The sequence below is a fragment of the Hemiscyllium ocellatum genome, chromosome 24 (assembly GCF_020745735.1).
Source record: "Hemiscyllium ocellatum isolate sHemOce1 chromosome 24, sHemOce1.pat.X.cur, whole genome shotgun sequence".
In the NCBI taxonomy this organism is placed as follows: domain Eukaryota; kingdom Metazoa; phylum Chordata; class Chondrichthyes; order Orectolobiformes; family Hemiscylliidae; genus Hemiscyllium; species Hemiscyllium ocellatum.
The window spans coordinates 34,265,228-34,292,775 of NC_083424.1; the positions used below are offsets into that span (position 1 = coordinate 34,265,228).

At 40.3% G+C, this 27,548-nt stretch overlaps 2 protein-coding genes across 2 annotated transcripts in view; one reads left to right on the forward strand and one right to left on the reverse strand.

Moving 5' to 3' along the window:
* ddx54 (DEAD (Asp-Glu-Ala-Asp) box polypeptide 54) overlaps nt 1-5,594 on the reverse strand; it is a 51,258-nt gene extending 45,664 nt beyond the window's left edge. The window contains exon 1 of the mRNA XM_060843686.1: nt 5,398-5,594. Coding sequence (XP_060699669.1) covers nt 5,398-5,541 — 144 coding nt within the window. The 5' untranslated portion in view covers nt 5,542-5,594. The remainder of the gene's footprint in view (nt 1-5,397) is intronic.
* A 288-nt stretch (nt 5,595-5,882) lies between these two features.
* On the forward strand, nt 5,883-22,962 carry LOC132827359 (RBPJ-interacting and tubulin-associated protein 1-like). The gene is made up of 3 exons (XM_060844014.1): nt 5,883-5,925; nt 16,478-16,842; nt 21,485-22,962. The coding sequence occupies exons 2-3, from the start codon at nt 16,538-16,540 to the stop codon at nt 22,062-22,064; spliced, it is 885 nt and encodes a 294-aa protein (XP_060699997.1). The 5' UTR covers nt 5,883-5,925; nt 16,478-16,537; the 3' UTR covers nt 22,065-22,962.
* Nucleotides 22,963-27,548: the final 4,586 nt, after the last annotated feature.

Here is a 27,548-nt window from a genome sequence, read left to right on the forward strand (position 1 = left end):
TAACAGGTTTGAGATTTTTGCTCACGTGTGGATGAGCGCCAGGGCTATAGGAAAGATGAATAAATTGACCATAGCACTGTGGTACATACAGGGACCCATTCAAGAGGTGGGAGAAAAGAGAAATGTAATTATAAATCGGGAATAGCACAGACAGGGGAATGGACACTGCTGTCTGTGGCCAGGATCGAGACTCCCAAAAGCAGTGTTGCATGCCTGATTCCCAGTTCAGGATCTCTCATCTGGGCAGCAGAGGAACTTGTGAGAGGGGAATAAAAAAATCCAGTTGTCATGATCCACGTAGGTACCGACAATATATAAGGAAGAGATTCTGCTGAGGATATAAGAGCAGCTAGGGACTAAATAAAAAAAGCAGAATCAAAAAGGTAATTATCTTCAGATTACTACATGAGCCATTAGCTAACAGGTACAGGGTCAACAAGGTAAATGTGCGGTTCAAAGACTGGTGTGGGAGAAACAAGTTTGAATTCATGGGACATTGGCATCAGTACTGGTGAAGGAGGGAGCTGTACCAATGGGGTGGGCTCCACCTTCATCATGCTAGAACCAGAATCCTGACAAATCATATATCTGGGGCTGTGAATTGGGTTTTAAATATATTTGGGGGGGAGAGGGGCGGTTGGGTTCAGTTGTATGGAAAACTTCTAAAAAGTTAAAAGGTGGATGGGAGGTGGGGGGGGGGTGGTGGGCTTGACAGAAATTATTAAAGTTTTCAGAACAAGTCTTAGGTCAGCTTGTAAGGAAAGGCTCAGTGATTTAACTTCAGGCACAGCAGAAAAGGGGACATCTATGAGAAGGGGAGCAGTCAACACGGGACTGGGGGTATTATAATTCAATACACACAGTATACAAAGCATCAGATGTGTAGCACAGATTGAAATTGGAGGGTATGACAAAGATGGGCCGCAAGGGCATCAGGGCTGGGAACCAAATATCCAAGGATACGTATCCTACCGAAAGGACTGGAAGATGGGCAGAAGGGGCAGGGTTGTTTTATTAGTAATAAGTGAAAATAAATTGATTTGAAGGTATGTTTGAGGAGCTGGCCAGAATTGATTGAAAGGGGAGCCTAGCAAGAGGACAGTGGAGCAACAAAGGCAGGAGGTTCTTGGGGTGATTCAGGATTCACCCCTAGGACAAGGGAAAATGCTAACCGGCGGATGAGGCAACTGTGGCTGACAAGGGAAATCAGTTACAGCATAAAATAAAAAGCAAAAGTATACGATTTGGTCAAGATTAGCAGGAAGGCAGAGGTTTGGGAAACCTTTAAAACCTTGCAAAGGAGAAATAAAGAAAATGGAGGGGGGGGGGGGGGGGGAGAAAGAGAGTGGTGCAGAGTAACATGAAATTTAAGGGTAAGCCAGCTAATAAAATGAACGAAAATTACAAGAGTATTTTGAGATATATAAAGAGAAAGGCAAGAACACACATTGAACTGATGGAAAATAAGGCTGGAGAAGAAGTAATGGGGAACAAAGATGGTGGAGGAAATGAATTGCTATTTTGCATCAGTCTTCACAGTGGAAGACACCAGCAGCATACCAGAACTTCAAGAGAATCAGGGGGAGAGATGAGTGTAGCAGCCATCACTAAGGAGAAGGTGCTAGGAAAGCTGACAGACCTGCAGGTGGATAAATCACCCAAACTGAATGGACTACATCCCAGAGTTCTGAAGGTGATAGCCAAGGAGATTGTTGAGGTATTGATGCTGATCTTTCAGGAATCACTGGAGCTAAGGAGGGTGGAAAATGCAAATGTAGCACCCCTATTTAAATAGGGAGGCAGGCAGAAGACAGGAAATTATAGGCTGGTTAGCCTGACCACTGTCAGATTTGAGAGTCTATTATTAAGGATGAGATTGCAGAGTACTTAGAAGTACATGGTAAAACAAGGCGGAGTCAGCATCATCAAGGGGAGGTCAGGCCTGTCAAATCTCTTAGAATTCTTTAAGGAGGTAACGAGCAAATTAGACAACAGAGAGCCAGTGGACATAAACTATTTTGATTTCCAGAAGGCTTGTGACAAGGTGACACACAGGAATCTCTTAAATAAGATGAGCCAATGGCATTAAGGGCCAGGTACTGACATGAACAGAGAATTGGCTGACTTGCAGAAGTTTAAAGGGGTCTTTTTTTAGGATTGCATCCAGTGACTGCTGGTGTTCGCAGGTCAGTGTTGGTAACACAACTATCCACGTTACACATTAATGATCTGGACAAAGGAACAAAGGGCACTGTTGCTAAGTTTGCAGATGATACAAAGATAGGTAGATGGACAGGTAGTGTTGAGGAAGCGGGAAGGCTGCAGAAAGACTTGGGTTGGCTAGGTGAAAGAAGTGGCGAATGGAATATGATGAAGAAAAGTGAGATTTACACTTTGGTAGTAATAAAAGAGAGGTAGATTCTTCGCTAAATTCGAGAAAAGCTTAGGAAATCTGAAGCACAAAGGAACTTTGTTAGTCCTATTTCAAAATTCTCTTACTGTTAATGTGCAGGTTCAGTTGGCAGTTTGGAAGGCAATATTAACATACGTTTCAAGAGGGCAAGAATGGGATATATTGCCAAGGCTGAATAAGGTTCTGAAAAAAAAATGTGGCTGTGGAAAAGCACAGCTGGTCAGACAGCTTCAGAGGAGCAGGAGAGTTGACGTTTCAACCATAAGCTCTTTATCAGGAATGTGAAGAGCTTATGCTCGAAACATCGCCTCTCCTGCTCCTCGGATGCTGACTGACCAGCAGTGCTTTTTCAGTGCCATGCTTTTTGACTCTGATCTCTAGCATCTGCAGTTCTCACTTTCTTCTCAGGCTCTGGACAGACCACATTTAGAATTTTGAGAGCAGTTTTAGGCCCTATACATAAGGAAGGACATGCTGGCTAGGAGGGGATCCAGAGGAGGTTAACAAGAATGATCCTGGGAGTGAAGTGTTTGTCATTCAAGGACTCTGGATCTGTACTCACGTGACACATTGGCTCAGTGGTTAGCACTACTACCTCACAGCACCAGGGACCCGGGTTCGATGCCAGCTTCGGGAACTGTTTGCATATTCTCCCCAGGTCTGCGTGGTTTTCCTCGGGTGCTCCCATTTCCTCCCACAGTCCAAAGATGTGTGGCTAGGTGAATTGGCCATGCTAAATTGTCCACGGTATTAGGTGCATCAGTCAGAGGGAAATGGGTCTGGCAAGGTTACTATGCAGAAGGTCGGTAGGGATTTGTTGGACTAAAGGGCCTGTTTCCATACTGTAGGTAATCTAATCTACTCGATTAAATTTAAAGGATGCGTTTCAGAATAGCAGCTGTACGGGACATTGGTTAGGCCACTGTTGAAATATTGCAATTCTGATCTCCTTCCTATTGGAAAGATGTTTATAGAGTCATAGAGATGTACAGCATAGAAACAGACCCTTCAGTCCAACCAGTTATCCCAGCCCAATCTAGTCCCACCTGCCAGCACTCGACCCATATCCCTCCAAACCCTTCCTATTCATATACCCATCCAAATGCCTTTTAAATGTTGCAATTGTACTAGCCTCCACCACATCCTCTGGCAGCTCATTCCATACACCTATCACCCTCTGTGTGAAAAAGTTGCCCCTTAGGTCCCTTTTATATCTTTCCCCTCTCACCCTACCTTTCCCCGACCCCAGGGAAAAGACTTTGCCTATTTATTCAATCTATGCCACTCATAATTTTGTAAATCTCTGTAAGGTCACCCCTCAACTTCCTATGCTCAAGGGAAAACAGCCCCAGCCTGTTCAGCCTCTCCCGATAGCTCAAACCCTCCAACCGTGGCAACATCCTTGTAAATCTTTTCTGAACCCTTTCAAATTTCACAACATCTTTCCGATAGGAAGGAGACCAGAATTGCACGCAATATTCCAACAGTGGCCTAACCAATGTCCTGCACAGCCGTAACATGACCTCCCAACTCCTGTACTCAACACTGCCCAATAAAAGAAAGCATACCAAACGCCTTCTTCACAATCCTACCTACCTGCAATTCCACTTGCAAGGAGCTATGAACCTGCACTCCAAGGTCTCTTTGTTCAGCCACACTCCCTAAGACCTTACCATTAAGTGCATAACTCCTGCTAAGATTTGCTTTCCCAAAATGCAGCACCTCGCATTTATCTGAATTAAACTCCATCTGCCACTTCTCTGCCCATTGGCCCATCTGATCCAAATGCTGTTGTAATCAAACATAACCTTCTTCATTGGCCACTACATCTCCAATTTTGTTGTCATCTGCAAACTTACGCTCACATCCAAATCATTCATGTAAATGATAAAAAGTAGAGGACCCAGCACCAATCCTTGTGGCACTCCAGTCTTAAAAACAAACCTCCACCACCACCCTCTGTCTTTTACCTTTGAGCCAGTTCTGTATCCAATTGGCTAGTTCTCCGTGTTCCGTGAGATCAAACCTTGCTAACCAGTCTCCTATGGGGAACCTTGTCAAACACCTTACTGAAGTCCATACAGATCACATCTACTGCTCTGTCCTCATCAATCCTTTTTGTTACATCTTCAAAAAACTCAATTAAGTTGTGAAACTTGAAAGGGTTCAGAAAAGATTTACAAGGGTGTTGCCAGGGTTGGAGGATTTGAGCTACAGGGAGAGGCTGAACAGGCTGGGGCTGTTTTTCCTGGAGCGTCGGAGACTGAGGGGTGACCTTATAGAGGTTTACAAAATTATGAGGGGCATGGATAGGGTAAATAGGCAAAGTATTTTCCCTGGGGTCGGGGAGTCCAGATCTAGGTTTAGGGTGAGAGGGGAAAGATATAAGAGACCTCAGAGGCAACTTTTTCATGCAGAGGGTGGTACGAGTATGGAATGAGCTGCCAGAGGAAGTGGTGGAGGCTGGTACAATTAAAAGGCATCTGGATGGTATATGAATAGGAAGGGTTTAGAGGGATATGGGCCGGGTGCTGGCAGGTGGGACTAGATTGGGTTGGGATATCTGGTCAGCATGGACAGGTTGGACTGAAGGGTCTGTTTCCATGCTGTACATCTCTATGACTGACAGACTTGAATAAAGACCTGAAACATTAACTGCGCCTGTCAAAAGCAAAATGCTATGAATGCTGGAGATCTTAAATAACAATAGAAGTTGCTGAAGAAATTCAGCATATTTGGCAGCATCAGTGGAGAGAGAGAGAAAGAGTTAATGCTTCGAGTTCAGGAAGAACCCGAACCCCTTTCCCGAAGAGGTTTGGATTTCATTAACTGTGGTGTCTCCCTCCTCCACCACCGCATTTTTTCTTCCTATGGAGAATGCCCGATTTATTGATTATTTCCAACATTTTTCTGAACAGATTTCCAGCATGCTGCATCACTGACCGACCTATCACACCGGCAGAGAGCGGGCCGCGGCCACCAACCTTGCCCACACTGTCATCCTCCTCGGTTAAAGGAGCCAACTGGAACTCCCCGCCGTCACTCTCTACATCGACATCGCGATGGTGGGGCTGGCTGTGGGCCCGGGGTTTCCGGCCTCTGTTCGGCCGCTTCTTCTTCAGCGCCATGTCTCCGGGCGATATTCAAACTGTTCGACCGTTCAACCGAACACACGCGCTCCCTGTCATGCGAACTGCGCAGGCTCCAAGCAGGGTCAGAGATCAATGGGAACGTCCACTAGCTGCTGACAACGGGGGGGGGGGGGGGAAGAGTATGCAGGTGTGCGATTTAATTAGTTTGGCACAACACTCACAGATATATATTTTTCTGAAATTTCTCCATAGTTTAAAGAATGTGTCTAACGTACCTTTAATAGTTCCTGGTAATTTGTCCTATTGGATGTGCAATGTGATTGTGTGTCTCCCCTATCCCACCAGGCTGTGTAGAGTGGGTTCGCTCTGAAACCTTGGTGTTTGCTGCTATCGCAACGTGTGGAGCGGCTGCAGGTAAAGGTGAGATGGCGGGTACTCCCCTGACTGTTAACGGTTCACTGTGGGCAGACAATTCACTGACTGTATTACAGACTCGGTGCATCAAGTCACTGGAACGAATACTTATTTGTCGGGGTGGCCGTTGCTTGCGTGGCAGGTTTCTTCCCCCCCTCTCTGAACAAAGTCAGTGCGCGTCCCTGGATTTGTTAGCTGTGTGACTAACGCCAGTGAATGGAGCGTGCTACGGGGAAATCTGAAATTATACGCTTTGTAAGGAGAACGTAAAAGTAGATTAAATATTTTTCAATATATTAAGTTCAAAATTTTTTTCAACTCGTGAATGTTGGTTACGTCCAAGGGACTCGAGCATCCTTGTGCCCAAAGCTCGGCTGATTAACATGCTGCTTGCAAGCCTTGAGGATTGTAGTCGTGATTTGGTGTTGGACTGGCGTGTTACAAATCACACAACACCAGGTTATAGTCCGACAGGTTTAATTGGAAGCACTAGCTTCCAATTGTGACACCACCTGATGAAGGAGCGGCGCTCCGAAAGCTAGTGCTTCCAGTTAAACCTGTTGGATTATAAACCTGGTGTTGTGCTATTTGTAACTTTAGGACTGTACTTTGTTTTTTTCATTACAAAGGGATTGGAGCGTAAGGTTAGAAGAGAAGAGTTGCTGGAGTCGAAGTGTTAACTCTGTTTTCTTTCCAAAGATGCTGCCAAAGAGCTTGTCCAGCAGTTTCTGGTTTTTGTTTGTTTTAGGCATTCAGCATCCGCACTTTTTATTTTAGAATAAAGTCGTATAGCAGCAATAAGACTTTGATAAGACCACACTGAAATGTTGTACTTCATGCTGTGCACCTCATTTAAAGAAGGATATATTTACCTTGGAAGAAAATGCAAAGGTTCATTAGATTTATTCTGGGAGAGAGGGTTAGGTACATACAGGTTTACAAGAGGGAAAGAGGCTTTTTGGCCCATTGTGTCTGTGCCAGTCATGAAGCACCTCCCTACTCTAGTCCTACTTTCCAGCACTTGGCCGATTGACTAAAAGTAACTAGAAGACTATGTATTCATATGTTATTAACATACATCTGGGGTAGCTGGACTTTAACCCAGATCTCCTTGCTCAGTCATAAGGATACACTACAAGAGCTTCTTATAGTTTTGTTCACTGTGGTACTTCAAGTGTTAATCAAAATATTCCTTAAATGTTGCAATGGTTCTTGCCTCTACCAGTCTTCCAGGAAGAGACTTCCATGTGCCTACCACCTTCAGTGTGGAGAAAATAAGTCCTTAAATCCCCACAAAAATTCCCCTGGTCCTTAAGTCTACAAGGAGATCATTCATGCCTCTTTTTCCCCAATCTTCTCTCATGCTAGTTCAACTAGCTTCATTAGTGGGCACATTGTAGCCCACAGTATTTTAGCCAAATTTTCTCAGATATGGTAATCACATTAAGGTTTCCACTCCACTTTTTCAATTGCAAGAAAAGTTCTGCATTTCTGACGATTCCAATCAAGGGTCCTTTAGAGGTGTAGCGTTGTATACTTTAAATCTGACAGACTTCTCGGTGCAGGATGTTAGGGAAAACCAAATTGCACCTCCTTTATCATAGCAGTCAGTTACCATATTCTGTGATTTAAAGGTCTAGCATCTCAGGGAGTAACTTCAACAGCTTATGTATAAGGGCAAGTTACTAAGATAAATGAGAGGTTGGGACACCAGGTGATATTCTCTGTACGTTGTGCAAATATTGCAAATCAGAAAAAATATACTGTGCACATAAGATGATCTTACTTATAATCCACAAAGCCCAACATTTCTGAATCATTGTAGGAGCAAATAACTACAGATGCTGGAAGATCACAGTAGGTCAGACAGCAATCATGGATAGTGACCAAGCTAATGTTTTGAGTCTGGATGACTCTTCATCAGAGCTGAAGTGTGGAGCAGATAGCATTTATGCTATAGTTTAAAGGAGATGGGCTGGCACAGGGGTCAACTCTGGCAGGACACACACCATTGTTCTGCCATTCTCACATTCCAGTCATTTAATTGGAATTATGAATATCGTTTCTTCACTGGCACCCTATGCCTACTACCCTCCACTCCCGACTATAGCATAAGTGCTATTCCCTCCACACTTTACTTCAGCTCTGAGCTAGAGTCATCTAGACTCAAAACGTTAGCTTGCTCTCTCTCCCCATGGATGCTCCCTGTGCTGCTGTGATCTGCAGCATTTGCTGTTTTCACTTCTGAACCATTGGTTGATACTCTCACTCAAGCTTTCACACACTGCAATTCAAATGTTTCCAAGATCATTAAAACCATAATGATATATTCAACACACAAACAGGAGATAAGAATGGGAGATTTTCACTTATTGTGAAACTGACAATGTCATATACACTAATTGCTCCGAAACAAATGCTGGAGGTGAGTTCAGCACTGGAAAAAAGTGATGAGAATAGAAATTGGAGATCCAAGGTGGTATATGAATCAAAGGCTGAACATGGATTCCTTAATTAGTTTACAAAAGCACAACCGAGGTAGAATGTTCGAAATTCTTTCTGAAACATCAGGAAATAGTGAAATGTGGCTAGAGCGTACAATGCACAAAAAGACTAATCGCAACATGATGAAAGCTACAAGTCTGTCATGTTTGCAATAAAGATGTATGTGTCCATGCTTTCTATTCAAGACATTGATGATCAAATGCTGAAATAAACAAATTATTCAGTAATTACTGGCACAGCAAGAATTACGTCTTTGAATTTGTGGAGTATATTAACTTTGACACACTGTTGCAGTCTTTGGATGAGTTGTGAAGATTGTGTTCTTATTCGTTGATAGTGAATAAAAGTACAGATCTAATCGTACAAAAAATGTGGATTGACCAGAATCTGAAGTTGTTTATAAGACTGTCTTTGCAGGAATTTTGTAACTTACTGCTTGTGACATTTTCTTCATTGTAACACCAATCAAGTAATTTTCTGTGAGCAGAAGATGATGTTTATTCCAGATGCAGCAGCTCTTGTGCTTAAAAGAATGGAGTAGCTCAGTATTGTATCAAACTGCAGAGAAAACAAATTTTTGGAACAATATTATGTTGCTCACAGAGAAGATCTTGCAATAGATAATGCTTGGAAACAGGTCTCAATTATGCACGATATTGAAACATTTCTAAGAAGTATATGTTCAACAGTCAACGATGAAGAAAGGATACTTCAAAGAATTCGCCAAAGTCGCAAAGTATGATGCAGTGACATATCAGTCTCAGAATGAAGTGACGTGGCTGTAGAGACACTTTGCAAGTAAATATACCAATGCAATACCACAATGTCTTACTTTCTTGCTCTCTGCAGTAATTAATTAATTGCAATCATACAATAAACAAATATGGCATGAAAATGCTCATAAAACCACAACATTGGATCACATTGACAGCTTTAAAATGATGTTCTATATGAACTGGCATCACTGTACAAATTAGACCATAAAAATTGGGATAGAAATATGTTGTTCGATCCTCCAGCTTACTACACAATTCAATAGGTTCAGACTGATCTGACATTACTAGAAGTTGACAACAATTGAAGCTGTGCTGATTTCAAAGGCCAAGATTAACAAACTGAAGATTCAGTATCAAGGTGAATGTTTTGTTGGAGTGATGAAGTTAAGAAGATTCTGGTGACTCGTGTGACCATCTGTGTAGCAAAGTTTCAGGAAACTAAAGTGTTGAGTAGCACTCTTGCTTAGGCTATAATTGCCACATCAATCAATTATTCATTAAGAAAATACAGTGTGATATGATTGATATCAAAATATTCCACTCATACGAAATTGTGATGAAAATGTGTTCACATATCTTTGTGACCAATGATATGGTCATGTGTGTAACATTTCAGGTATGGAGTGCTGACTGTGAGCATGGATTCAGATTTATTCTTATCTCTTAGCTGCAGTCCAGAAATGTGAAATTGGATCCCAGACTGAAATCTGACTTGATAGATCATTTTTTAAATTTGTTTTGATTTTAATGAGATGCTTTCTCACTGGAACATAAGCACACATGTTGCTTGTTTTGTTTTAACAATAAAACAGAAGATTGTTAAACAAAAAATAAAAAGAATAAACCATTAACTTATAACACAATTGAAAGAGTTTTAAACATAGTAAAAATATATTTCCACTAATCCCAAAACACTCCTTTACAAGTTCTGAAAAATGTCCCTTATACACAAATCACCCTTTTACAGTATTGATACCAGAGCAAATTCTTTCCTGAATATCTCAAGAGGCTTAAGGTAAATGTGACTTTAAATCTTAGTTTGGAAACACTGTTTCCTGCTTCTTGGAGCTATCTATCATGTACTTGAGCTTAAATGTCCTCAACTTCAAGTCTTCTTTAATGTTTTATCCTAACACTTATGGAAAAATTAAATTTATAAATTTAAGAAAAATTTCATTCTGCTTTTAGATTAACCTGAAATATAATTGACTAACTAATGGCCTCTGCTTATAACTGTGCGCATCATTTGTTATCTAAACTGATGAGACATGAACTTGCTACCAAATGTCTATTTGTAAATTTAAAATTTCTCCCTCCTGCAACTTACACAGGATTTAAGTCTTGGAGCTGTGGTTTAGCAGGTGAAGTTACATTTTAGACAAACAATCGATTTTAATTTCTATAAATCACTGCTCTATTTGTTTACTTATTAACAATTAAATAAATCTAACAGAGTTTTCAGATACTTTTTAAATGATTTAAGGTCTCTAATCATACTTTCTACCTTAGTCTGCTCTTGGTCATAATTATATTTTTGGTCTGTAAATCTCACTCTTTGAGTATCACTGATATACATCTGGTGCAGGTGGAGCCATGTTAGAAATGTTTCCATTATCAAGCTGCAGATTGTAGCTGAATGCTTCTTCTATGAAATAGCACTTCAAATGTTCAAGCTACTGAGTTATCTGAAAATATTGAGATTGTTTGACATCATGATATTTGGCAAGAAATAGTTTTATATATGTTTTTATTATGAATCATTTTTAAAAAAACAGGAAGTCAAGATCAACTGAAGTTTTGAAATCAGAATTAGAGATTTGGGAAAATAATTGCAGCCGAAAGGTGGAAGGGATGTATGGACAAGGGGAGGGATGGAGTCAAAGTAGGGGAAATACATGAGAGAAAAGGTTCAGGAGGAGGGAATTGGGAATATTTGCTTAAATAGTGTGAAGAAAAAGGGTACTGTTTCACATGCCAAACTGCTAGTTGGGCTAGAGTCAAAACGTATAGTGCTGGAAAAGGACAGCCGGTTAGGCAGCAACTGAGGAGCAGGAGTGTCAATGTTTAAGCTCTTCATGAGGTTGGGCTAAGTAACAGAGGTTAGGTTGAACTAACAACTGTTTCTCTGCTCTTTGAAGGGCAATAAGATTCTTTGTGAAAACTAATATATCAGACCAAATGCTGTATAGTGGGTCTCTTGAGCTGACGTGCTCCTCAGGAATTGGGGAACATGGCAAGTATGGTTAAAGGACTTAGTTGGAAGTGTTTATGAATTCTAAGGTGATACTTTATTTTGTGGGGTCTGCCAATGAGGAATTGAATTTGGCTGTATTACTGATGAGTGAAGGAGGTTGGCATGATAGATATGGTGATCTATTTGGAAAATGGTGGTAGGAGTAGTTGAGGTACTAAATGCTGAGGGGTTAGGAGAGGTCATGTAATACTTAATAGAAGGACTGCTTGGGCTCTATTCAGGATATTGCTATTAGTTGTTTCTCAGGGTTTGGGTATGTGCTGAAAGAAATTTTGATAGAATTGCAGGAGGTACAAAATGCTTGATTTTGAGTAATCAGTTTTTCGTCTTTTAGGGGATACTATTCCACGAAAGACCATTGGATGCAAAGTGCTCTCTTCAGCCCCTAGTTCTCAAGCCTATCATAGTTAATGAAAATACAATTTAAAAAATTTTTTTCAGCTATTTTGCTTTGCACTATGACTTTTCAGGCATCTCTTGTATGGTTGTCTTTACATGATTTGCTTCAGTTATGTTGGGAGGTAAGTCTGCATATTTTAGTTTTAAAACTCTCTTAACACATAAATTTAAATATAAACCAGTTCTTGAAAAACTCAGCAGGTTTGGCAGCATTTGTGGAGAAGCGCAGCAGGTCAGGCAGCATCCAAAGAGCAGGAAATCGACGTTTTGGGCATGAGCCCTTCTTCAGGAACCCTTCCTGAAGCCCTTCCTGAAGAAGGGCTCATGCTCAAAACGTCGATTCTCCTGCTCTTTGGATGCTGCCTGACCTGCTCCGCTTTTCCAGTAACACATTTTCAGCTCTGATCTCCAGCATCTGTGGAGAGTCAAACAGTTAACATTTCAAATCCAAAGTGATGTCTTCATAACCGATGAGAGGTAGAAATGTAATGAGTTTTATGCCATTGATAAAGGTGGGGTCGGGGGGGGGGGGGGGGGGGTTGGTCAGTGTTAAGTAGACTCAAGGGAAAGTTAAAGAATAGGTTGACGGGTGAGAGAAATGAAGTCAATATGTCATGGAAAAATAACAAAAATAATAGTTGTAGCAAAGAATAGCATTGAGCTAGAGTAAGTGTGAATTGCAGAAGAAAGGATAGCTTTGAGAGAAAAACTGAAAACAAGACACAGAGTAACAATTGGCAAAACAAAATCAAAATGGAGGACTATGTTCATGTTTTAAAGGTGATTGAATTCAATGCTGAACGCAGATATAAGATGAGGTGCTGTTCCTCAAGCTTGCTTTGGACTTCCCTGGAACATTGCAGCAGGTGAGGACAGAAGTATAAATATGATGGCCATGTGGTGAATTAAAATGGCAAGCAACTGAAATGTGTGGGTCAGGCTTGCAGAGTGAGTGAAGATACAAGTAGTCACTCCAGTGTACTGCAACAACTACATTATATGAAGTTGGAAGAAGTACAGGTTAATCACTACTTCATATGACAGGAGTGTTTGTGTGGTGAGGAGAGAGGAGTTATAGAGACTTAGAGATGTACAGCACAGAAACAGATCCTTCAGTCCAATCCAACTATATTGACCAGATATCCTAACCTAATCTAGTCCCATTTGCCAGCACTTGGCCCATATCCCTCTTAAACCCTTTCTATTCATATTTCTATCCAGATGCCTTTTAAATGTTGTAATAGTACCAGCGTCCAACACTTCCAATAGTAGCTCATTCCATACAAGTACTACTCTCTGCATGAAAAAGTTGCCCCTCAGGTCCCTTTTATATCTTTCCCCTCTCACCCTAAACCTATGCTCTCTAATTCTGGACTCCCAACACCCCAGGAAAAAGACCTTGTCTCTTTATCCTATTCATGCTCTTCATGATTTTATAAATCTCTATAATGTCACCCATCAGTCTCCAATGCTCCAGGGAAAACAGCCCCCAGCTTATTCAGCCTCTCCCTATAGCTCAAATCCTCCAAACCTGGTATCATCCTTGTGAATCTTTTCTGAACCCTTTCAAGTTTCACAACATCTTTCCAATAGGAAGGAGACCAGAATTGCATGCAATATTCCAAAAGTATCCTAACCAATTTCTTGTACAGCCACAATATAATCTCCCAACTCCTGGACTCAGTGCTGTGACCAATAAAGGAAAGCATACCAAATGCCGCCTTCACCATCCTATCTATCTGCGACTCTACTTTCAAGGAACTATGTACCTGCATTCCAAGGTGTCTTTGTTCAGCAACACTTCCCAGGACCTTACCATTAAGTGTATAAGTCCTGTTCTGATTTGCTTTTCCAAAATGCAGCACCTCACATTTATCTAAATTAAACTCCATCTGCCATTTCTCAGCCTATTGGCCTATCTGATCAAGATCCCATTGTACTCTGAGGTAACCTTCTTTACTGTCCACTATGCCTCCAATTTTGGTGTCATCAGCAAACTTACTAACGATACCGCCTACGTTCACACCCAAATCATTTATATAAATGACAAAAAGTAGTGGGCCCAGCACCAATCCTTGAGGCACACCACTGCTCACAGGCCTCCAGTCTGAAAAGTAATCCTCCACCACCACGCTCTGTCTTCTACCTTCAAGTCAATTCTGTATCAAAATGGCAAGTTCTCCCTATATCCCATAAGATCTAACCTTGCTAACCAGTCTCCCATGGGGAATCTTGTCGAACACCCTACTGAAGTCCATGTACATCACGTCTACCACTCTGTCTTCATCAATCCTCTGTTACTACTTCAAAAAACTCAATCAAGTTCATGAAACATGATTTCCCACGCACAAAGCCATGCTGACTAAATCAGTCCTTGTCTTTCCAAATACATGTAAATTCTGTCCTTCACGATTCCCTGCAACAATTTGCCCACCAGCAATGTCAGGCTCACCGATCTATAGTTCCCTGGTTTTTCCATGCCACCTTTCTTAAATAGTGGCACTACGTTAGCTAACCTTCAGTCTTCTGGCACCTCGCCTGTGATGATACAAATATTTCAGCAAGGGGCCCAGCAATCACTTCCCTAGCTTCCCACAGAATTCTAGGGTACACCTGATCAGATCCTGGGGATTTATCCACTTTTATGCATTTCATGACATCCGGCACCAGCACCTCTGTAATATGGACATTTTTCAAGATGTCACCATCTATTTTCCCACATTCTATATCTTCCATGTCCTTCTCAACAGTAAACACTGATGCAAAACACACATTTGGTATTTTCCCCATCTCCAGCGGTTCTACACATCGGTTGCCTTGCTGACCTTTGAGGGGCCCTATTCTCTCCTTAGTTATCATTTTGTCCTGAATGTATTTATGAAATCCCTTTGTATTCTCCTAATCCCATTTGCCAAAGCTATCTCATATTGCCTTTTTGGTCTCCTGATTTCCCTCTTAAGTATACTCCTACTGCCTTTATACTCTTCTAAGGATTCATTTAATCTCTCCTGTCTATAACCGATATATGCTTTCTTCTTTTTTCTTAACCAAACCCTCAATTTCTTTCGTCATCAAGCATTCCCTATACCTACCAGCCTTTCGTTTCACCCTAACAGGAATGTACTGTCTCTCGACTCTCGTTATCTCATTTTTGAAGGTTTCCCATTTTCCAATTATCCCTTTACCTGTGGACATCTGCCCCCAATTAGCTTTTGAAAATTCTTGCATAATTCCATCAAAATTAGCCTTCCTTCAATTTAGAACTTCAACTTTTAGATCCGGTCTATCCTTTTCCATCACTATTTTAAAACTAATAGAATTATGGTCACTGGCCCCATAGTGCTCCACCACTGACATCTCAGTCACCTGCCCTGCCTTATTTCCCAATAGTAGGTCAAGTTTTGCACCTTCTCTAGTTGTTACATCCACATACTGAATCAGAAAATTTTCTGTACACACGTAACAAATTCTTCTCCATCTAAACACTTAACACTATGGCCGTCCCAGTCTATGTTTGGAAAATTAAAATCCCCAACCATAACCATCTTATTATTCTTGCAGATAACTGAAATCTCCTTACAAATTTGTTTCTCAATTTCCCACTGACTATTAGGGGGTCTATAATACAATCCCAATAAGGTGATAATCCCTTCCTTATTTCTCAGTTCCACTCAAATATCTTTTCTGGATGTATTCCCACGAATATTCTCCAAAGGAGCCAGTGTTATATCTCCTCCAATTGCACAGGAAGGTACATGGGGAAAGAACAACAAGTGTTGGAGAGTGATAGAGTGGACTCTGTATTGAAATGTTGCTTCCTTTAATATCACATATAGTGTTTTATTTGGTGGGAGGTTGAATGTGTAAGTATTATTTGAGCTACCTTGGGTAATGTTACATGGTACCTCAGTTATTTTGAACCTTATATGGAAGTATTTTCCTGACAGCATAATCTATAGTATCCAGTATGTCATCTTTAGCTGCTGAGACTTCACTGCTTTCATGATTGGTACATAGTGATTTTTTTTCTGATTTATATATTAAAAATAGTTGAGGTTTACCTGGAGGCTTACGATGTTGAATCAGTAAATTCTACCCTATGGAGGTGGCACGGTGGCTCAGTGGTTAGCACTGCTGCCTTAGTGCCAGGGACCTGGGTGCAATTCCAGCTTTGGGTGACTGTCTCTGTGGAGTTTGCACATTCTTCCTGTGTCTGTGTATGGGTTTCCTCCAGGTACTCCAGTTTCCTCCCACAGTCCAAAAATGTGCAAGTTAGGTGAATTGGCCATGCTAAATTGCCCATAGTGTTCAGAGATATGCTGATGAGGTGTATTAGTCAGGGTAGGGGGAATCGGTCTGGCTGGGTTACTCTTCAGAGGGTCAGTGTGGACTTGTTGGGCTGAAGAGCCTGTTTCCACAGTGTGGAGATTCTATGATTCTAAGAATTAATAGGTCCCTGGTTGTTGATTGTTTGTCCCTGCTGAAGGAACTGTTCTTAGCATTGGTGTCAGTACAGGAGTTATAACTTGAAATATTGATATGTTTTCATTTTCAGAATATCATAATGAACTAATGTATGCAGTTACTGAAGATATAAAATTCCCTTCATTTTTCTCATCTTTAGACTGACTTCATATTTGAAAAGTCGAAATCAAACTGCCAGAATTCATCTCCAGGAATAGGCATGTCCGCTGACAAAGCAGTCAATGCTGTTCAACACAGTCACGTACGTCATAAAGGATTCAGTAATTATAGAGTTATAGCAAAGACTTCCTATGTGGATGAAACCTTGTTTGGAAATTCTAATGGGCTTCGGAGTCCAGCGGCTGAATTTGAATCACCATGGCATTTCGCATCTCAAACTGGTGCTCAACAACCATCATTGTGGAGTTCAAGTTCCCAAATAAAATCTAGTGCTCATGGAGAAGTTGGGCTAGTTCCAAACCCACGTAAATGTGGTGGCACGCCGATAAAAAAGAACAAATACAGGTAATGACAGGCAATAGTTAAATGTTTCAATGTTGGTGTAACACTTAAGGTGCCATAATGGTAAATGTGAGAATAAGAAGTAAATTTTCTGGACATGAAAATTATAAATGTTGGGCTGAATAACACGGACAGAGAAAGCAGGTGCTGACTGCAGCAAACCCAACTCAATGCTTTCTGGATTGGGGTAGGTTATTGCAGATGATAGAACTGAATTGCGGAGTTTTGTTCACATGTCACATCAACCATAAAGTCTAAAGCTTTGTTTTCTAGCATGAAGGATGAAACAAATCCCACCTTGCTAGTGTTCCATAATTATTTTTGTTAACAGAAGACTTTGTATAGTCTAGTTGAACACTGTTTTGTGGCAGAGAATTCCACATTCTGGGCACTTTGAGTAAATACATTTCTGCTAAACTCTTCAATTCTTTTGGTGATCTTGGAGTTCTGATTTCTTTATTTATTGACGTGTGGAAGTAATCATACATTACCAAACTTTATGGTCATCTTGAAACATAGGCCTGGTTAAATCAACTGACTATACAGCTAGCATGTAGATCAAATTAGTAGCAAACGTAAGGGGTTCAATCTTTGCAGTGGCTAGAGTAGGTTCAGAGCCTATGTCCTTACCCTATCTGTAGTTTAAAAAAGCACAATTAATTATGACTGGTTCAGCAAAAAATCGGCAACCTGTTTTCAAGCAGAGAACTCGAGAAAAAGGACCTTGAAGACTGAAATCGTATCTTTAGTGAAAAAATAACCAGCTAGTGCAAGTCACATAACTGCATCTTTACCTACATTACACTTTGTCATTCCTTTCATGTTTCCTTGAGTTATATACCCCAAATTACATACACTTCTGCCATTTATAGCTGAATCAATATCTTGTATTGTTCAGAGTTACTTCCTTATGTTTATATTGTGTATTTAGATACAAAGCTGAAAAATTAGTTGCTGAAAAAGCGCAGCAGGTCAGGCAGCATCTAAGGAGCAGGGGAATCGACGTTTCGGGCATAAGCCCTTCTTCAGCGCTTTTCCAGCAACACATTTTTTCAGCTCTGATCTCCAGCATCTACAGTCCTCACTTTCTCCTATTTCGATACAAAATCAGGAAACTTTTGCTTAACCTATTTGCATTGCCACCTTTAGTAATGCATGCTTTTGTAAATTAAGCATATGGCACAGTACTAATTTTCTACTCATTTAAAATCTTATGGATTGTTATGTATATTAGTTCATTATTCTTACATCCAAACAGTACTCTTTCAGCTTTTACCATAATGGATGATGGGACAGTTGCAGGAAGAATGGCTAGGGCATCTAGAACCAGGGACACAGTCCCAGAATAAGAGGCAAATTAGGACTGAATAGAGGATAAATTTCTTCATTTTGGGCTGGTAAGTTTTTGGAATTCATCACCACTGAGGGCATGGGGACTCGGTCGTTGAATATGAGATCAATAGATTTCTAGATATTAAAAAAAATCAGAAGATATTGGCTCAGTGTATCTTACTTCCAACTTGTTGTTTCAAACAATTTTGGCAAAACAAATACATGTGATAGTTTGTTGGAAATACTTTGCTGTTTAACTTTCTTCTGACTCAACAAATCTTGGTAGCACTCTTTCAAACAATCCATCCTATGCTAAGGAGGCTAAGAGGCTATCATCATGAAGACTTGAAGCTTTTGAAAGTCTGTTATTGTTTGTTTTGTAGTTTGACAGGTAAATAGAATGCTACAGCACGGAAGGAACTCAGCCTATTGTCCCTGTACTAATTGATTAAATTAAGTGTCCAAGAGGTCTCATTCTCTTGTTTTCCCACAAGCTAGCATTTTTTTTTTCAAGTTCTAATCTAATACCCTTATGAATGCTATTTTTGGCATTCCTTCAATATATTAGGATATAATGTGGAAAAATGTGAAGTTACCTCTTATTAGCAAAGATATCAGAAAGTTGGAATAGTTGTACATGGTGAGAGATTGGGAAGTGTTGATGTTCAAAGGGATTTGAGTTCATGAGTCACTGTAACTAACATACTGGTGCACCAAGGCAAATAGTATGTTGACCTTTATTGCAAGAGGGCTTGTTTTGTGAAAAAAGATGTCTTGCTGCAATTATATTGTTCCTTGATAAGATTGAACCTGAGGTATTGTGTACGATTTTAGTCTCTTTACCTCCTCCTTGCCATAGACTAAGTACAACAATGATTGATTCAGAATGAATCAGTGTATGAGCCAGACTGATTTTTGGATGATAGGAATGATCTGTGAGTAAAGCAGACCTATATTACCTAGAGTTTAGAAGACTGAGAGGTAATCTCGCTGAAGCATATAAAATTCTGACAGGGCTGGACAAGGCAGATGGAGTAAGGATGTTGCTTCTACCATTGGGGTGTGGAACTAGAAAACGTGGTTCTCAGAACAAGATGCAATCCATTTAGGACTGGGAGAAGGAATTCTTTTTCACGCAGAGTATTGAATGTTTGGAATTTTCTACCCCTATGGACATTGAATATGTTCAAGAAGGAAAGCAACAGATTGCTAGGTATTAAAAATATTGGGAGATATGGGACTGGTCTGAAAAAATGGTGTTGAGGTATATGATCGGTTATGGTCTAACTGAATGGCAGAGCAGAGTTATTGGAGCAAATGGGCTACTTGTGCTTCTATTTCCAATGTTCGTACTTCCACCCCCAATTCAGGCATTGAGTTTTGGATCATAAAATACCTTTATGTCAGCTCTATCAATTATCTTAGATTTATACTTATATATGCGTTTGGATAGATGCTTCCTCCTGTGGAAGAATCTAAAACCAGGCAACACCACAGATGCTGCCAGACCTGAGTTTCTCCAGCATTTTCTGTGTTTCTTTCAGGTTGACAACATCTGCAGTATTGTGCTTTTATTACCAGGGATCATCATTTCAAAATGAAGCATTATCTATTTCTTTGAGAAGAAAATTTTCATTAGTTTTTGGAACTCACTACAGGCGGTTATGCTATAATGCACTTTCTGTTAATGCGAATTCAGTGTAATGTGATTGATGAATTAGGAACACTTTCTAAAGCGCAAACTTTTAAAACGTGTTGGCTGTAACACAATTACATCGTGACACTTTAAGCACTATTTCTAAAGCATGATTTTTCTATACCATGGGTTGCTTGTCACATTCTAGAAGAACTACCTGTATCTCAAAGGGTAGTGGAAGCAGTATCTTTGAATATTGTTAAGACGGACATGGATAGATTCTAAATGAATAAAGGTGCCAAGGTTTTGAGGGAGTCAGGAGTGTGGAGATCAACTTATTGAATGGCAGAGCAGACTCGATCTGCAGAGTGGTCTATATGTGCTTTTAATTCATATATATGTGTTCAAGTAAATTTCCAAGATAAGTCACAAATTTGAGTTTGTGACTCCGAATGTCACTAGCCCAATCCTGTGTGGCTTTGCCTTTTGACACATTGAGACTTAACTTTTATTGTTAAAAAGCATTTTTGATTTCGGACAGCAAATTGCACATAAAAATTAGATATGAAACTAAAGCTTGTTTGAATTGTAGCCAGATTGTACAACTGTTTATAGTGTTTGCTTTTAAACATTTCCTCTCTTTGTTATGTTGAGAAATTACTTTCTAGAGGAGACATTGACCTTCTAAAGACTAATGTACGTTTTAGGTGTGCATTCAGAATTTTCCTTCAGATCATCCAAAATTTGCTAGCACAATTAAAATGGTGTTAGATATCTTATTCATCTGTGAGCTGGATCAGTGTCAAGGACTCTCCATCTGTAAATAAAGTGATGGGGTACCACCCTCTTTGGAGTTATTTCACAATGAACAGTACAGATGTGCCATCATTGAATAAAATTTGCTATATACCATCACTCCTGTGCCAAGGTTCAAGTCATATCCCTGTACTTGTATCTCTACTTTCTTCAGAATTTGAATATATTCTATGTTTTTACAAATTTTTGTCAAGCCAATTTGATAAATAATTTGTACCAAGTTTAATTTATCGGATGCTTTTGATTAAAAATGGTAAAAGCCAAGACTCAGTAGTTTTGCCACATTCTATGATGACTTCTGCATCGTGTAGTGACTTCCAGCTTAAAGAGACATCTTTATTGACTACTGCAGCAATAAAATGATTCATAACATGTAATTATTTGATGGCTAGTTTACTTTGAAAAATCTTGCTAAGTTGTGTGGTTTGTCACTTTACCATCTTAAGTGTGCTAACAAATTTTGGATGATCTGAAAGAAAATTTTCAGGATATCTGTTTCACCCAGAAATTCTGTATCATGTGAAGATTACCAACTGGAATCACAAACAGAAATTACTGGAAAAACCCAGTAGCATCTGTGGAGGGAAAACAGAGTTAACATTTCTGGTCCACTGGCCCTTTATTTCCAGCAATTTCTGCTTATGTTTCTGATCTCCAGCATCCATGGTTCTTTGGTTTTTCTTTACCAACTGGAATATTGACTAAGAAATTCAATGGCAGTTACAAAATTGCAGATGTCCAAGCCACCTTAATAAAAAGAGCCCAAGTAGAGTTACTTAATCCAGAATGTTAAAAAAAGTAATTGCCATCTTGTGCATTTATTGAATATTAATGTTGGTTTTATTTTCTTTCTTAATCAAGGTTAAAAGGCCATGTGCCTAGCTACTGTGACGAGTCACTATTTGGCCCAAAGCAAGAGGATCCAAACTGGGAGGCCCCATGGACTGCACAAGAAGATAAAATGAAGATTCGTCCGCTCCTGTGGAGTCCCTCAGTCCATAATGTTAGCTCAAATGCATTTTGTTCATGTAGCTCTCAGTTCTCGTCTGCCAAAGGAAGCCCAGTGAAACCACTTTATTTAGTCACAAGAGAATCTTCTACTGATGCTATTGCTGAAAACAGAGGTAAATCAGATTATTGGAAGCGGCCAAAGAGTGATGAACAGTCTACTAATAGCACCCCTATTCTCGACCAATCAAAGTCTTTAGTGAGGAAATCCAGTCCTTGGAAAAAAATTGTGAAAACAGATTTTGTGAAAGCAAAGCTGAATACTACAAGGAACACAGAGCATTTGCAGTGTAGACCAATTTCACCTTTTACTGGATTCTCAGGACCAAAGCATTGCAATAAACAAAAAGCTGGTAAACTGTCAGATTTTGTTTCATATAGCCAACCCAAGGTAACAGATTCTGTCATGTTAAGTCCTCCCTGGAAATACTAGAGCTGATTTGGGTATAACGGAGATTTGAGTTATTTTTAAAACTGGTTTGTAATAGGGATGTAGCTACATTTTCACTTATCATGAAACAACAATGATCTTATTTTAAAAAAAGTTAAGTTCAACAATTGAGAGAACTGTGGGAAGTGAGGTGAATATCACTGAGGAGATGTTGAACCTGGTGATTATGTGGAACCAGCCAACTTCAGATGCTTCAAGCTGGCTCTTGAAGAACAACAATGATCTTTTAGAGTCATAGAGATGTACAGCACAGAATCAGAACCTTCGGTCCAACTTATCCATATCGACAAGATATCCTAAATTAATCTAGTCCTACTTGACAGCATTTGGTCCATATCCCTCAAAACCCTTCCTATTCACATACCGAACCAGATGTGGGCGGCACAATGGCACAGTGGTTAGCACTGCTGCCTCACAGCGTCAGAGACCCGGGTTCAATTCCCGCCTCAGGCGACTCTGTGTGGAGTTTGCACATCCTCCCCGTGGTCTGCGTGGGTTTCCTCTGGGTGCTCAGATTTCCTCCCACAGTCCAAAAATGTGCAGGTTAGGTGAATTGGCCATGCTAAATTGCCTGTAGTGTTAGATGAAGGGGTAAATGTAGGGGAATGGGTCTGGTTGGGTTGCGCTGCGGCGGGTCGGTGTGAACTTGTTGGACCTGTTTCCACACTGTAAATAATCTAATCTAATCAGATGTCTTTTAAATGTTGTATTGTACCAGCTACCCCCTCTGGCAGCTCATTCCATACACACACAACCCTCTGCATGAAAAGATTGACCCTTAAGTCCCTTTTAAGTCTTTCTCCTCTCACCTTAAACTTATGCCTTCTAGATTTGGACTCCCCAACCCTGGGGGAAAAAACCTTGGCTATTCACCCTCTCCATGCCCCTCATGTTTGATGGTTAATTGTTTAAAATCCTGATCTAATAGATCATGATCTAGTAGATCATGTTTGTTTCAGTAAATAGATAAAACTGGCAAACTAAGGTCAGTTTTTAGAAATGTGAGGTTATCCATTTGGTTTCAAGAAAGATAAATTGGAACATTTTCTTAATTGTGAAAAACTAGAAACTGTAGAAAGGCAACAAGATTCAGATGCACATGTCTGCAAATAATTTAATACAAAATGATAGGAAAAAATAATCAGAATGGGAAATAGAATTCTAATCCTCATGATAGACGGTCTGAAACAAAAAAGAAAGCTTTACTCCGTTATTTTCAACTTTGGTCAGAGATCTTACCCAAAGTACTTCATTTAAGTTCTGGGCTCTGCATTTGGGGAAACAGATATTCATTGTTGTTGGAATAATACAGTTTCAGCGCTATTATATTTATCTTAGAGGTTTACTATCTAAAGCGCTGGAGTTTAGGGATGCAGATGTTATGCTGCAGTTATACAAAACCCTTGTTACTCCCCATTCAGAATACTGTCAGCAGCTGTAGGCACTGCACATTAGGAAGGATCTTTTGGCCTTAGAAGGAGTTCAGAGCAGATTTACAAGGATAATGTCTAGACGTCAGGCATCAAATTATGACAGAGATTAGACAAATTGGCCTTTATTCTAAATGCATTTTAGAAATAATTTAAAAGGTTCAGGAGTGATCTATTCGAGATCTTCAGGATATGAATATAGAAAGACTGGTTGAAGATTCTAAAACCAGGAGTCTTGGAGTAAACACTGGGGCCAGACCATTCAGGAGAGATTTTAGTAAACACTTCCTACACGCAAAAAGTAGAGGAGGTTTGGAACTGTCTTCCTCAAATGGCAGTCAATGCTAATTTAATTGTGCAATTTAAATCTGAGATAGTGTTTTTTTTTAAGCAATGGTATCAATGGATATGGACCCAAGGCAGGCATATGGAATTAAGCCATAAATCGACCATGATCATATTGAATGATGGAGCAGACTTAAGGGCTGAATGGCGTACTCCAGTTCCTGCATACCCAATTAAGAGTCATAGAGGTATACAGCACACAAACGGGCACTTTGGCCCAACTTGTTCCTGCCAACCAAGTTTCTCAAACGGAACTATTCCCATTTGCCTGCATTTGGCCCTCTGAATATTTCCTATCCATGTACCTGTCCAAATATCTTTTAAATATTGTAATTGTACGCTCTTCTACCATTTCATCTGGCAGCTCATTCCATTAACATTGCACCCTCTATGTAAAAAAAGTTGCCGCTCAGATCCTTTTTAAATCTTTCACCTCTCACTTTAAACCTATGCAATCTAGTTTTGGAAAATGACTTTGGCTATGCCCCTCATGGTTTTATAAATCAAACTCGACACAGTCACCTAAAGTTGGAATTGAACTTGGATTCCTCACATTGCTTTTGTCTTCATGCAACAGAACATAGGGCTTCTAAAGGGAAGAATGGGCAACACGGTACGATAACAGAGCATGTCCCAAGTTTTCAGAAGTGTGTTATGTATAAGTAGAACTCTTAAAAGCAAAATAAAACTTTTCTTTCCCTCTGAGGTTTTGTCAGGGATAATGGGCTGTGATCCATACTGCCCAGCCTCAAGGTTATTGTAGTAATTTCATCCATAAGACATTAAGACATAGGAGTGGAAGTAAGGCCATTTGGCCCATCGGGTCCACTCCACCATTTAATCATGACTGATGGGCATTTCAACTCCACTTACATACACTCTCCCTGTAGCCCTTAATTCCTTGCGAGATTAAGAATTTATCAATCTCTGCCTTGAAGACATGCAACGTCCTGGTCTCCACTGCACTCCGTGGCAATGAATTCCACAGGCCCACCATTCTCTGGCTGAAGAAATATCTCCTTATTTTCATTCTAAATTGATCCCCTCTAATTCTAAGGCTGGGTTCTAATCTCCCTGCTTCACGGAAACAAATTCCCAGCATCCACCCCTTCTAAGCCATGCATTATCTTGTAAGATTCTATTAGATCTCCCTTCAACCTTTTTAACTCTAATGAATACAATCCCAGGATCCTGAGCCATTCATCGTATGTTAGGCCTACCATTCCAGGGATCATCCGTATGAATCTCCACTGGACATGCTCCAATGCCAGTATGTCCTTCCTGATGTGTGGGGCCCAAAATTGGACACAGTATTCTAAATGGGGCCTAACTAGAGCTTTATAAAGTCTCAGAAGCACATCGCTGTTTTTATATTCCAACCCTCTTGAGATAAATGACAACATTACATTTGCTTTATTAACCACGGACTCAACTGGCAAGTCAACCTTTAGAGAATCCTGCACTAGCACTCCCAGATTCCTTTGTACTTTGGCTTTATGAATTTTCTCACCATTCAGAAAATAGTCCATGCCTGTATTCTTTTTTCCAAGTGCCAGACCTCACATTTGCTCATGGCTGATGAAATTCAACATTTCCTGGACCACTCTCTTAAACTGTCTAAATCTTTCTGCAACCTCCCCACCTCCTCAATACTACCTGCCTATCCGCCCAACTTTGTATCATCGACGAACTTCACCAAAATGCCCCCAGTCCCTTCATCCAGATCATTAATATATAAAGTGAACAACTGTGGCCTCAACACTGAATCCTGTGGGACACCATTTGTCACCAGCTGCCTTTCTGAAAAAGAACCTTTTATCCCAACTCTTTGCCTTCTGTCAGTCAGCCAATCCTCCATCTATGCCAGTAGCTCATCTTACTCAGTAGTCTCCTGTGAGGCACCTTATCAAAGGCCTTTTGGAAGTCTAGATAGATAACATCCACTGGGTTTCCCTGGTCTAACCTACTTGTTACCACTTCAAAGAAATCTAACAGTTTTGTCAGGCAAACCTCCCCTTATTAAATCCATGTTGACTTGTTCTAATCCGATCCTGCACTTGCACAAATTTAGAAATCTCATCCTTAATAATGGATTCTAGAATTTTATCTACAACTGATGTTGGGTTAATCAGCCAATAATTTTCCATCTTTTGTCTTGATCCTTCCTTGAACAAGGGGGTTACAACAATGATTTTCCCATCATCTGGGACTTTCCCTGACTCCAGTGACTTTTGAAAGATTACAACCAATGCCTCTGCTATTTCCTCAGTCACCTCCCTCAAAACTCTAGGTTGTGGCTCATCGGAGCCAGGAGGTTTAACAATTTTTTGATCTTTTAGCTTTTCTAGTACTTTCTCTTTCGTAATGTCCCCTTAATTCTCCTTAATTGTTAGGATATTACTCCTATCTTCCACTGTGAAAACTGACACAAAGTACTTATTAAATTCTTCAGCTACTTCCTTATCTCGCATCACTATTCTTCCTGCATCAATAGGAGTAAATTAACATTGAAAAGGAAAGAACTGGTCCAGTCTACTGAGCAAAATAAACAAAACATAATCAAGATAAGGCTGTGGAGTTGGTTGGAGACAATGTAAGAAAAATGGAGAACAGATATCATGCAGTCAGTTTCTGAAATTTGGGAATCCGATATACAGAACTTTAGGCTGTAGGGTGTTTAAGCAGAAAATGAGGTGTTGTTCCTCGAGTTTGTATTGTGCTTTGTTGGACAATTACAGCAGGCCCAAGAAAGAAATATTAGCATAAGAGCAAGATATTTATTGAAATGCCAAGCAACTGGAAGTTCAGGGTCATTCCTACAGACAGTGCGGAGGTGCTCCTCAAAACAATCTGTGTTTGGTTTTGTCAATGTGAAGGAGACTGCATTGTGAGCAGTGAATACGGGAGACTAAATTGAAAAAACTGCAAGTGAAAAGCTGATTCATCTTGAAAGTGTGTTTGGCACCTTTGACAGTGAGAAGGGAGAGAGTGAAGGGCAAGTGTTACATCTTCTGCAATTGCATGTGTAGGTGTCATAGGGAAGTGAGGAAGTGTTAGAAGTGATGGAAAAGTGGACGAGGGTGTCACAGAGGGAATGGTCCTTACAGAATGCTGACAGTGGAGGGGAGGGAAATTTATGTTTGGTGGTAATGTCTTGCTGGAGATGGCAGAAATGGCACAGCGTAATCCTTAGAATGCAGAGTAGTGGGCTCAAAACTAGGAAGTAAGGATAAGGGGAGGCATCATCCTAGGAAAGAGGGGAAGGAGTAAGTGCAGAAGTGCAGGAGATGGGTCTGAAACATGAAGGTCTTGTCAAGGGTTGGGGGGGAACCAGACGTCCTTTGTTCTGGATAAAGAAAGTCATACTGGAGGCACCCCAGTGGAATGTGGCATCATTAGAATAAATATAATGGAAATGGAGTAACTGGGAGAATGTTTTGGAATCCTGGCAAAAAGAAGGGTGTGAGGAGGTGTAGTCAAGGTAACTGAGAATCAGTGGAGTTGTGTGAATATTGTTGGACAGTTGATTTCCAGAAGTAGAAATATTTAGCTCACCATAACTGTTTGTGTTTTGTGCAGTGTGCTTATTACCTGCCAAATTTGCTAAAAAATCATTGTTTATAAATCACTTGAGACCAACCTGATGTATGAAAGATGTCATAGAAATGCAAAATCTGTCTTTTCCTTTTGT

What these genes read in the sequence shown, in the direction of transcription:
- LOC132827359 (XM_060844014.1), top strand. Translation starts at nt 16,538, where the DNA reads ATGTCCGCTGACAAAGCAGTCAATGCTGTTCAACACAGTCACGTACGT. An exon ending in ATAAAAAAGAACAAATACAG is followed by an intron (nt 16,843 to 21,484) that starts GTAATGACAGGC and finishes TTCTTAATCAAG; the next exon opens with GTTAAAAGGCCATGTGCCTA.